General features: G+C 51.7%; 1 protein-coding gene across 15 annotated transcripts in view; it reads left to right on the top strand.

Annotated features, from left to right (window-relative positions):
• Positions 1–10,893, top strand: part of DGKZ (diacylglycerol kinase zeta) — a 731,702-nt gene extending 720,809 nt beyond the window's left edge. For all 15 annotated transcript variants that reach the window (XM_069221731.1, XM_069221725.1, XM_069221730.1 and 12 more), the window contains one exon: positions 10,477–10,893. In XM_069221731.1, coding sequence (XP_069077832.1) covers positions 10,477–10,593 — 117 coding nt within the window. In that variant the 3' untranslated portion in view covers positions 10,594–10,893. The remainder of the gene's footprint in view (positions 1–10,476) is intronic.
• Positions 10,894–12,153: the final 1,260 nt, after the last annotated feature.

The raw sequence follows: 12,153 nt of genomic DNA, 5'->3' as shown, positions 1-12,153 counted from the left end.
GTGTAGGAGGAGAGGTAGAGGAAAGAGGCAGAAGTGTAAGGGGTATAGGAGGAGAGGTAGAGGAAAGAGGCAGAAGAGTAAGGGGTATAGAAGAAGAGGTAGAGGAAAGAGGCAGAAGTGTAAGGGGTATAGGAGGAGAGGTAGAGGAAAGAGTCAGAACTGTAGGGGTATAGGAGGAGAGGTAGAGGATAGAGGCAGAAGTGTAAGGGGTATAGGAGGAGAGGTAGAGGAAAGAGGCAGAAGTGTAAGGGTATAGGAGGAGAGGTAGAGGAAAGAGGCAGAAGTGTAAGGGTGTAGGAGGAGAGGTAGAGGAAAGAGGCAGAAGTGTAAGGGGTATAGGAGGAGAGGTAGAGGAAAGAGGCAGAAGTGTAAGGGTATAGGAGGAGAGGTAGAGGGAAGAGGCAGAAGTGTAAGGGGTATAGGAGGAGAGGTACAGGAAAGAGGCAGAAGTGTAAGGGTATAGGAGGAGAGGTAGAGGGAAGAGGCAGGAGTGTAAGGGGTATAGGAGGAGAGGTAGAGGATAGAGGCAGAAGTGTAAGGGGTATAGGAGGAGAGGTAGAGGTAGAGGGGAGAGGAAGAAGAGTGAGGGGTATAGGAGGAGAGGTAGAGGAAAGAGGCAGAAGTGTAAGGGTATAGGAGGAGAGGTAGAGGAAAGGCGGAAGTGTAAGAGTATAGGAGGAGAGGTCGAGGAAAGAGGCAGAAGCGTAAGGGGTATAGGAGGAGAGGTAGAGGAAAGAGGCAGAAGTGTAAGGGGTATAGGAGGAGAGGTAGAGGAAAGAGGCAGAATCGTAAGGGGTATAGGAGGAGAGGTAGGGGAAAGAGGCAGAAGTTTAAGGGGTATAGGAGGAGAGGTACAGGAAAGAGGCAGAAGTGTATGGGGTATAGGAGGAGAGGTAGAGGAAAGAGGCAGAAGAGTAAGGGGTATAGGAGGAGAGGTAGAGGAAAGAGGCAGAAGTGTAAGGGGTATAGGAGGAGAGGTAGAGGAAAGAGGCAGAAGAGTAAGGGGTATATGATGAGAGGTAGAGGAAAGAGGCAGAAGTGTGAGGGGTATAGGAGGAGAGGTAGAGGAAAGAGGCAGAACAGTAAGGGGTATAGGAGAACAGGTAGAGGAATGAGGCAGAAGTGTAAGGGGTGTAGGAGGAGAGTTACAGGGAAGAGGCAGGAGTGTAAGGGGTGTAGGAGGAGAGGATAGAGGCAGAAGTGTAAGGGGTATAGGAGGAGAGGTAGAGATAGAGGTGTTAGGGTATAGGAGGAGAGGTAGAGGTAGAGGGAAGAGGCAGAAGTGTAATGGGAATAGGAGGAGAGGTACAGGAAAGAGGCAGAAGTGTAAGGGGTATAGGAGGAGAGGTAGAGCAAAGAGGCACAAGTGTAAGGGTATAGGAAGAGAAGTAGAGGAAAGAGGTAGAAGTGTAAGGGGTATAGGAGGAGAGGTAGAGGTGTAAGGATATAGGAGGAGAGGTAGAGGGAAGAGGAAGAAAGAGGGGTATAGGAGGAGAGGTAGAGGAAAGAGGCAGAAGTGTAAGGGGTATAGGAGGAGAGGTAGATGTAGACGTGTAAGGGTATAGGAGGAGAGGTAGAGGGAAGAGGCAGAAGTGGTAGGTGTATAGGAAGAGAGGTAGAAGAAAGAGGCAGAAGTGTAAGGGGTATTAGAGGAGAGGTGTAAGGGTATAGGAGGGGAGGTAGAGGGAAGAGGAAGAAGAGTGAGGGGTATAGGAGGAGAGGTACAGGAAAGAGGCAGAAGTGTAAGGGGTATATGAGCGGAGCTAGAGGAAAGAGGCAGAAGCATAAGGGGTATCGGAGGTAGAGGTGGAGGCAGAAATGTAAGGGTGAAGGAGGAGAGGTAGAGGAAAGAGGCAGAAGTGTAAAGGTATAGGAGGAGAGGGAAGAGGCAGAAGTGTAAGGGGTATAGCATGAGAGGTACAGGAAAGAGGCACAGGTGTAAGGGTATAGGAGGAGAGTTAGAGGAAAGAGGCAGAAGTGTAAGGGGTATAGGAGGAGAGGTAGAGGAAAGAGGAAGAAGAGTGAGGGTATAGGAGGAGAGGTAGAGGGAAGAGGCAGAAGTGTAAGGGGTATAGGAGGAGAGGTACAGGAAAGAGGCAGAAGTGTAAGGGTATAGGAGGAGAGGTAGAGGAAAGAGGCAGAAGTGTAAGGGGTATAGGAGGAGAGGTAGAGGAAAGAGAGGTACAGGAAAGAGGCAGAAGTGTAAGGAGTATAGGAGGAGAGGTACAGGAAAGATGCAGAAGTGTAAGGGGTGTAGGAGGAGAGGTAGAGGTGTAAGGGTATAGGAGGAGAGGTAGAGGAAAGAGGCAGAAGTGTGAGGGGTATAGGGGGAGAGGCAGAGGTAGAGGTATAGGAGGAGAGGTAGAGGAAAGAGGCAGAAGTGTAAGGGGTATAGGAGGAGAGGTACCGGGAACAGGCACAAGTGTAAGGGTATAGGAGGAGAGTTAGAGGGAAGAGGTAGAGGTGTAAGGGTATAGGAGGGGGAGAACGGAGAAGAGAGCAAGTGAAGAAGCATTAGAGGGTAAGAGGAGAGCAAAGAAGGGGGCATTGCAGCAGGTATAGGTGAAGGGAGATGGAGGAAGGTGCAATACAAGGGATGTCAGAGGGGGTGAAGGGGCAGTACAAGGGATGTCAGAGGGTGAAGGGGCAGTACAAGGGATGTCAGTGAGGGTAAAGGGGCAGTACCAGGGATATCCGAGGGCTGAAGGGCAGTACAATGGATGTCAGCGGGTGAAAGGGCAGTACCAGGGATGTGAGGGGTGAAGGGGCAGTACAGGGGATGTCAGAGGGGGGTGAAGGGGCAGTACAAGGGATGTCAGAGGGGGTGAAGGGGCAGTACAAGGGATGTCAGAGGGGTGAAGGGGCAGTACAAGACATGTCAGAGGGGGTGAAGGGGCAGTACAAGAGATGTCAGGGGTGAAGGGGCAGTACAGGGCATATCAGGGGGGGCAAGGGACAGTAGAAGGGATTTCGGGGTGAAGGGGCAGTAAAATGGATGTCAGTGGGGTGAAGGGGCAGTACAAGGGGTGTCAGAGGGGGTGAAGGGCAGAACAAGGCATGTCAGGGAGTGAAGGGGCAGTACAAGGGATGTCAGGGGGTGAAGGGGCAGTACAAGGGATGTCAGAGGGGGTGAAGGGGCAGTACAAGGGATGTCAGAGGGGGGTGAAGGGCAGTACAAGGGATGTCAGAGGGGGTGAAGGGGCAGTACAGGGGATGCCAGGGGGTGAAGGGGCAGTACAAGGGATGTCAGAGGGGGTGAAGGGGCAGTACAAGGGATGTCAGGGGTGAAGGGGCAGTACAAGGGATGTCATAGGGGTGAAGGGGCAGTACTAGGGATGTCAGGGGGTGAAGGGGCAGTAAAAGTGATGTCGGGGGGTGAAGGTGCAGTACAGGGGATGTGAGAGGGGGTGAAGGGCATTACAAGGAATGTCAGAGAGGGTGAAGGGGCAGTACAAGGGATGTCAGGGGGTGAAGGGGCAGTACAAGGGATGTCAGAAGGGGTGAAAGGGCAGTACAAGGGATGTCAGAGGGGTGAAGGGGCGGTACAAGGGATGTCAGCGGGTGAAGGGGCAGTACAAGGGATGTCAGAGGGGGTGAAGGGGCAGTACAAGGGATGTCAGAGGGGTGAAGGGGCAGTTCAAGGATGTCAGGGGGTGAAGGGGCAGTACAAGGGATGTCAGAGAGGGTGAATGGGCAGTACAAGGGATGTCAGAGTGTGAAGGGGCAGTACAAGGGATGTCAGAGGGGGTGAAGGGCACTACAAGGGATGTCAGAAAGGGTGAAGGGGCAGTGCAAGGGATGTCAGAGAGGGTGAAGGGGCAGTACGAGGGATGTCAGAGTGTAAAGGGGCAGTACAAGGGATATCAGAGGGGTGAAGGGGCAGTACAAGGGATATCAGAGGGGGTGAAGGGCATTACAAGGGATGTCAGAGGGTGAAGGGGCAGTACAAGGGATATCAGAGGGGGTGAAGGGCAGTACAAGGGATATCAGAGAGGGTGAAGGGGCAGTGCAAGGGATGTCAGAGGGTGAAGTGGTAGTACAAGGGATATCTGATGGGTGAAGGGGCAGTACAAGGGATGTCAGAGGGGGTTAAGGGGCAGTACAAGGGATGTCAGAGGGGGTGAAGGGGCAGTTCAGGGATGTCAGAGGGTGGCGGGGCAGTACAAGGAATGTCAGAAGGGGTGAAAGGGCAGTACAAGGGATGTCAGAGGGGATGAAGGGGCAGTACAAGGGATGTCAGAGGGTGAAGGGCAGTACCAGGGATGTGAGGGGTGAAGGGGCAGTACAAGGGATGTCAGAGGGGTGAAGGGGCAGTACAAGGGATGTCAGAGGGGTGAAGGGGCAGTACAGGGCATGTCGGGGGTGAAGGGGCAGTACAAGGGATGACAGAAGGGGTGAAGGGGCAGTACAAGAGATGTCAGAAGGGGTGAAGGGGCAGTACAAGAGATGTCAGGGGTGAAGGGGCATTGCAAGGATGTCAGAGCGGGTGAAGGGGCAGTACAAGGGATGTCAGAGGGGGTGAAGGGGTAGTACTCTGCTTAAGGGGCAGTACCAGAGATGTGAGGGGTGAAAAGGCAGTACAAGCATGTCAGAGGGGTGAAGGGGCAGTACATGGGATGTCAGAGTGGGTGAAGGGGCAGTACAAGGGATGTCAGAGGGGGTGAAGGGCAGTACCAGGGATGTCAGGGGTGAAAGGGCAGTACAAGGGATGTCAGAGGGGTGAAGGGGCAGTACAAGGGATGTGAGAGGGGTGAAGGGGCAGTACCAGGGGTGTCAGAGGGTGAAGGGGCAGGACCAGGGATGTGTGGGGTGAAGGGGCAGTGCAAGGGATGTCAGAGGGGGTGAAGGGGCAGTACAGGGCATGTCGGGGTGAAGGGGCAGTACAAGGGATGTCAGAGGGTGGAGGGGCAGTGCAAGGGATGTCAGAGGGGTGAAGGGGCAGTACAAGGATGTCAGAGGGTGAAGGGGCAGTACAAGGGATGTCAGGGGTGAAGGGGCAGTACAAGGGATGTCAGAGGGGTGAAGGGGCAGTACAAGGGATGTCAGAGGGGGTGAAGGGGCTGTACAAGGGATGTCAGAGAGGGTGAATGGGCAGTACAAGGGATGTCAGAGTGTGAAGGGGCAGTACAAGGGATGTCAGAGGGGGTGAAGGGCAGTACAAGGGATGTCAGAAAGGGTGAAGGGCAGTGCAAGGGATGTCAGAGAGGGTGAAGGGGCAGTACGAGGGATGTCAGAGTGTAAAGGGGCAGTACAAGGGATATCAGAGGGGTGAAGGGGCAGTACAAGGGATATCAGAGGGGGTGAAGGGCATTACAAGGGATGTCAGAGGGTGAAGGGGCAGTACAAGGGATATCAGAGGGGGTGAAGGGCAGTACAAGGGATATCAGAGAGGGTGAAGGGGCAGTGCAAGGGATGTCAGAGGGTGAAGGGGCAGTACAAGGGATATCTGATGGGTGAAGGGGCAGTACAAGGGATGTCAGAGGGGGTTAAGGGGCAGTACAAGGGATGTCAGAGGGGGTGAAGGGGCAGTTCAGGGATGTCAGAGGGTGGCGGGGCAGTACAAAGAATGTCAGAAGGGGTGAAAGGGCAGTACAAGGGATGTCAGAGGGGATGAAGGGGCAGTACAAGGGATGTCAGAGGGTGAAGGGCAGTACCAGGGATGTCAGAGGGTGGAGGGGCAGTGCAAGGGATGTCAGAGGGTGGAGGGGCAGTGCAAGGGATGTCAGAGGGGGTGAAGGGGCTGTACAAGGGATGTCAGAGGGGTGAAGGGGCAGTACAAGGGATGTCAGAGGGGGTGAAGGGGCTGTACAAGGGATGTCAGAGGGGTGAAGGGGCAGTACAAGGATGTCAGACGGTGAAGGGGCAGAACAAGGGATGAGGGCGGTGGGAGGGGGGTGCAGGAGGAGGGTACAGCGCACAGGAGGCTGGAGGGAGCGAGGGGAGGGCTGGGGAGGGAAGGGGAGTGAGTGCAGAGGGAGGGAGGGAGGGAGGTCTGGCCACTAGGAGAGGACTGGGGATGGAGGGGGGAGTGAGTGCTGAGGGATGGAGGTCTGGCCACTAGAAAAGGGCACAGGAGGGAGGGGGGAGTGAGTGCAGAGGGAGGGAGTTCTGGGCACTAGAAGAGTGCTGGGAGGGAGGGAGAGTGAGTGCAGAGGGAGGGAGGTCTGGCACTAGAAGATGGCTGGGGCGGGAGGGGGGAGTGAGTGCAGAGGGAGGGAGGTCTGGGCGCTAGAAGAGGGTACAGGAGGGAGGGGGAGTGAGTGCAGAGGGAGAGGTCTGGGCACTAGAAGAAGGCACAGGAGGGAGGGGGGAGTGGAGAGGGAGGGAGGTCTGGGCACTAGAAGAGGGTTGGGGAGGCAGGGGGGATGGAGGGAGGGCTGCACTTGAAGCTGCTGACAGATCCCTTCTTTATGGACTGTAAAAGTTCATTAATGGACTTCTCCAGATGTCTGAAAGTATCTGCGGAGAGGCGACCCACTTGAGGGGGGAGGGGTGTGTGTGTTGAGGGGGGCAGTGCCCCGTGTTTGACGGAGCTGTATACACTCAGGGCATTAAACAAAGGAATCCAGAGACGTGTGCATGCCTGAGCGGGGGGCTCCCATGCCTAGGAGACGCCCCCCCCCCCCCCTCGCCACACTCACCCCCCAGCTACAAGGGGTCCTGGGAGGGAGGCCGGGGGCTCTCGCTCTTGCAGCCACAGGCAGTGTGTGACTATGTACATTAAACAAAAGTACCTTTGTAGCAATTTACAGCGCCCTGGCGCACGCACTGTCTGCTCTTATACAATACTGAATTAAATCTGTGGTAACTTTCAGTGCCAAGAACTGTCCCTGGGAAGGGAGGCGGAAGGAGATAGCTGTGGCTTGAAGAGACCATCAGAGGGCGAGAGATGGGCAGAGACCGTGCCAAGTGCTCTCCTGAGACATGGTGCCAAACTAATCTTGTAAAATACTTCACAAACCAGACCCTGTCCACTAATTCGGGGTCCTGCCGGTTCCCCTTCTTTTCTGAACTCCATGTTTTAGGCAGAGTGTCTCTTGGGGATGGGCAGAGCCTGTGTCCCTGCCCTCTCTGCTGTTTGTGGCGCTCTCTGAGGGCAGTGAACCCCAGAGTAGACGCCCGGGTGTGTCTCTAGGCGGACAGCAGTGGAGATCTGTCCATCCATCAACCATCCATCTTTAAATCACCTGTGGTAAAGCGCCTTATCAAAGATCTAGCTGCATCTTCCCGTTGAAGCACTTTATGGTACCTGAGCGGGACTTGAGCTTAGAAGTGACATTTCTCGTGTGCCAGCCCTTTCTACCCTGAGAATACGGGACCTCAAACCAGGTGATGCCATCTGCGTTGCGTTGCGTGAGTGAATTGTAGGTGCAGCCGCCCTGGGCAGCTTCTTCCACAGCCACGAGCCTTCCACGCTGGTCAGTATCCCTGCAGCTTTGGTCCCTCCACCTGGTACCTCTGAGGGCCTCACTAGAACCAGTGTGCCAACGCATCCTTAGGCAATGTCCAGAATCTCTTGACCTAAGGGCTTGGAAGGACCCTGCTTCGGCTCGGCGGCCCCCTCTATCGTGTGAATTCTCTGTTGAAGACCGATGGATGGATTTTAATCTCTAGAGTGAATGACATACTGTAGAGTGATGGACACCTCAAGACATGAGGGTGAATGGCGTTTCCTAATGGAAGCCATGTGTGGTCACTGTGTAGATTGTTGAACCTACATGGGTTTGTGTGACATTGAAGGAGACGTACATTGTGATTCTTGCTAATAAACCAGCCTGTTGGCCCTCACAATCAGTCGGTCTTCATCCTCTCATCGCTGCCTCAGTCTTACAAGTATCTCCATCATTGGAGAGGTTAAGGCGCATCACTGTCAGGCTCAACATCAGCATGTCAGTGCTTCAGTTATTGACAACCTGGCCTTGTCCGTCTCATTGATGAAAACAGGCGCTAATCCCATCAGTAGCGCTGCCTAATCTCCGGAGTCTGGTGGCGCCGTTTCAGTGACCATGAAATCCAAATGTGTCAAATTGCTGATGACAACATTCTCTGCTTTTTATGAGTGAAGTCATGGTTGTGTAGGTCAGACCACTGATGACGCCATCATAGGGACACCAATTGGTCTTTCTGCCAATATCTTTGAATTGACCTAGCTGCCAATAACCTCATAGTCTCCCGTTGAATTCTGTCGATTGATCCACCCTCTCTGTTCATTGATATTGTTACATTTGATTGATCCGCCCTCTGTTGATTAATATTGTTACCTTTGATTGATCCGCCGCATTCATTGATATTATTACATTTGATTGATCCACCCTCTCTGTTCATTGATATTGTTACCTCTGATTGATCTGCCCTCTGGTGATTGATATTGTTACATTTGATTGATCCGCTCTCTGGTGATTGTTACATTTGATTGATCCGCCCTCTCTGCTGATTGATCTGCAATCTCTGATTGATATTGCTACATTAGATTGATCCACCCTCGATGATTGATAGTGTTACATTTGATTGACCCGTCCCCTCGGTTGATTGATATTGTTACATTTGATTGACCCGTCCCCTCGGTTGATTGATATTGTTACATTTGATTGATCCGCCCTCTGGTGATTGTTACATTTGATTGATCCGCCCTCTCTGTTGATTGATCTGCTCTCTCTGATTGATATTACTACATTAGATTGATCCGCCCTTGATGATTGATACTGTTGCGTTTCATCCTGATAAGATGATTGCTTTAGTTTCCACAGAGAAGCTGAATCTAACCTTTTTGCTTGGTTTTGTGACAAAGCATCTTTCTGTTAGTTTTGCTCGTGATGGTCCCTCTGTGGCTGTTGCTCTCTTGGTAACCTCCTGCGGATACAACTGAGTGTTTGTGCTGGTCCTTCTGTTGTGAGCAGTGTTATGTTGGTCACCGTGACAACGGTTTGTGTTGTCCTTACAAGAACATCACTGCTTGTCTGGGTGATTGAGGTCATCTCTTCATGGGTCTGTCCCACAGTGACCTCCTTGTCTTGTTGAGTGTTGGTCTTATCAATGATCAACCAGTTTCTGTTGTTAACAATGTTGTGGTGGCCAAGCTGACAATATCTTCTTTTTAATTAGTATTCACCCAGTGATGAGCTATTTGTGATGGTTTCACCACTGCTAACAGTTTGTTGGTCACCCAGCAGTACAGATGCTACTTATACCAACATCCATTCTCCCCCCCACTGGCAAACTTCAGATCCTCGCAATATAGTGTAACTTACTCCAACAATGAGATCTCTGCGCTGTTTTTGCGGGTGACGAGTTTTGCCGTGGCTTCTAGGCGGGTCATTACTTTCTGTTTGTTGTTCCTAACCCCAGTATCAGTGTGTTCCTCTTGCAGGCACAGGCGTCAATTCACCAAAAACCAGGGGTAGCGGAAGTGACGTCACGTGCCCTTTGACCTCCACTTTCACTCACACGTACATACTTAAAGATACCCACAAATTCACACTCACACACACACTCTCAGGCGCAGGCACGCACACACAACATGCACTTAAAAGAATGATTTACTCACCTCAGCTGCCCTGGAGGGGCATATTCCAGCTAATTGTACTCCGTTTGTATTACACAAATAGTGAATAACATGTTATTATTCACTATTATCGTGATTAAAAATTGATTGAAAACAAAAAGGGTGGAGCCCCACCCCACGCCCATAAGAGGAGCTGCCACTGTGCCTGTCTGTGATTTTGCCACCTCTGAGGTCAGGGGTCGCAAAGGCAGTGCCAGGGGTCGCAAGAGGTAAGGCAGGGGTCGTAGCTGCGACCCCTCAAATGACCTCCATGCTTTCAGGTCACAACCTCTTTAGCTGTCTTTTTTTTCTGTTTCAATTCTTTATTAATTTTGAAAACAGATATATACATAAATTACATATTAACTAAATAAAATACACACCAAATAGTTAAAAACAAAAGTGTATTAATAAAGAATTTTCATAATCATTCCGTATTAAATAATTGCTGTTCCTCCATCTTCTCTCAAGCAGTCTGCAGGTGCACTTGGGCTCTTGGAGGGTGGGGGAGAACCAGCCAGCTTTCTTTGGGGGGGGGGGGGGGGGAGAGGTGGTTGCCGGAGGGTTTCCTGGGGGGGGCAGTGTGTTGGTGCAGTCGGAGAGCCCCTGGTGGAGGTGGCATGCTGATGTGTTGGCGTCTGTGGTGGCCAGCGGTGGTGTTTGGCGGAGGGCGGTGGTGGCGAGTTGGTCTCTTTGTGATAATCTTACAGTTGATGACAATATTGTGTTGAGCTTCCTGAAAATCTCTTTTTGTTGGTCCCTGTGTTGATTATTAAACAATGATACTGTGCTTTGAATTATTCATTCACAACAGCCTTGCACTGACGTTATAATCCTACGTGTGATCACACTAGTGTGTTGGTCACCAAGATGGTAACTTCTTTGCAGCTGATCCACCCCCTCTCATGGTACCCCTTTTTTCCTTCTCCTTCTAGGGGGACACCCCCAAGCATCGAGCTGAAAAGGCGAATGATCCGGAGCTTGCTGCCTACCTCGAGAACCGACAGCACTACCAGATGATCCAGCGCGAAGACCAGGAGACGGCCGTGTGACGCCGGGCCCACGCCGTGCCTTAGCGTTCCCCTGCGCCCCGCCGCAAGTTACCGCTATTGGTTGCCCTTGCTGGAGGCAGGCGGTAGCATGGGATGAGCAAAAGACGGACTCCAGCCCACCTCCCTGCCATGTTGGGACATATTGCAATTCACCCTCACACCGCTCCTTTGTGTGTATTCGTGTGTGTGTGAAACACCGCCGTGCGTCCCAGACCACGACAGAAACTGGATTTTTATTTAATGTAACTTTTCTGGGGAGTTTTTAAGTCACTGTGTTTGAATTACAGTCTTGTTGACAAATTCAGCTTTGTTTATTTGCACGTGGGTCCCTCCACTGGCACATTTAGGTGTCTTATTTTGTCACGCGGGAGCTTGTGGAGGGAGGGTCTCCTCTGTTCTGCAGTGTAACTAACAATGAGGCGTGAATCCGAAGCCCCTGCCACATCCCGGGGCTCCTCGCAGCATGGCTGCACTCTGTAGCTCTCCTCTCAATACGACACGTGATGTTCCATCATTTTTCTGTAGTTTTATATAGTGAGGACCCAACCCGAAGGAATCAGAGGCTTTACGTGAGCACCAGTTACATTGCACAAGGATGCATTCATATTTTGTAGCTGCAGGGAGATTAAGGCCTTGAGTTAGATATTGGCAGATGCGTAACTCTATCACAACAGTGACGCAATTCCTGTCCGGTTAAATCTAAATCCCATTGGACATAGTGGGATTTAGATTTCGGTGGACGGGATATCCATCACCATTATGGCAGAGAAACCCATCCACAAATATCTAAATCAGGCCCTAAGTGATTTGCCCAGAATCACAGGATGTTGAGCTGACGCCGAGATTCTAACCTGGTTCCCCCAGCGGGCTGTTAGATTGCATCCACCCAGTAATAATTGGGAGAGGCTCCCGCTGTGAATTCCCTTCTAAACAAATAGAGGAATAGATCTCAGGGCCCCACTGTTTGAGAGGCCTCCGCCCTTACTACCACACTGAGCCCGGTGCTTTCTGTATATGGGTGAGGCCTGACCCAATGCCCCTTTGGCCCCTTCACCGTAGTGTCATGCCACTTACCTGAGAAGGTTCCAGTCATCCTTGTGACCTCCCCTCATGGGAACAAATGCCACCTATCTGCCTCCCAGCAGTCACACTAAGCCACTCCTCCCCTACCCTACACCCTATAAATTAAGGGTGGCCATCCATAATTTATGTGGGTAGGTAGTGGTGTTGCCCGAAGGGGCTAGAAAGTTCTAGAATTGGGACCATGCTGTTGCCAATCAGGAGCACACACTCTAGACCAGTGGTTTTTAAACTTTTAACTCCTATGGACCCCCACTTTATTATTACTGGAACCCAGGAACCCCCAATGAATCATTATTGTAATCTGTGGTCTCTCCACCCCCCCAACAATCCCCCAAACGATTCATTACTGGAAGCCGGGGACCCGGCATGAACATTGCAGATGATTTGAACCGCAAAGCAATACACACAAAATACAGAAACAAGCGTTCACCAAACACATTCATAAGTAACACATTTTTTTTAATTTGCAAACAAATA

The sequence above is a fragment of the Pleurodeles waltl genome, chromosome 3_1 (assembly GCF_031143425.1).
Source record: "Pleurodeles waltl isolate 20211129_DDA chromosome 3_1, aPleWal1.hap1.20221129, whole genome shotgun sequence".
In the NCBI taxonomy this organism is placed as follows: Eukaryota; Metazoa; Chordata; class Amphibia; order Caudata; family Salamandridae; genus Pleurodeles; species Pleurodeles waltl.
Note: the sequence above shows the minus strand (reverse complement) of the source record. Positions and strands in the feature narration are given on the sequence as shown.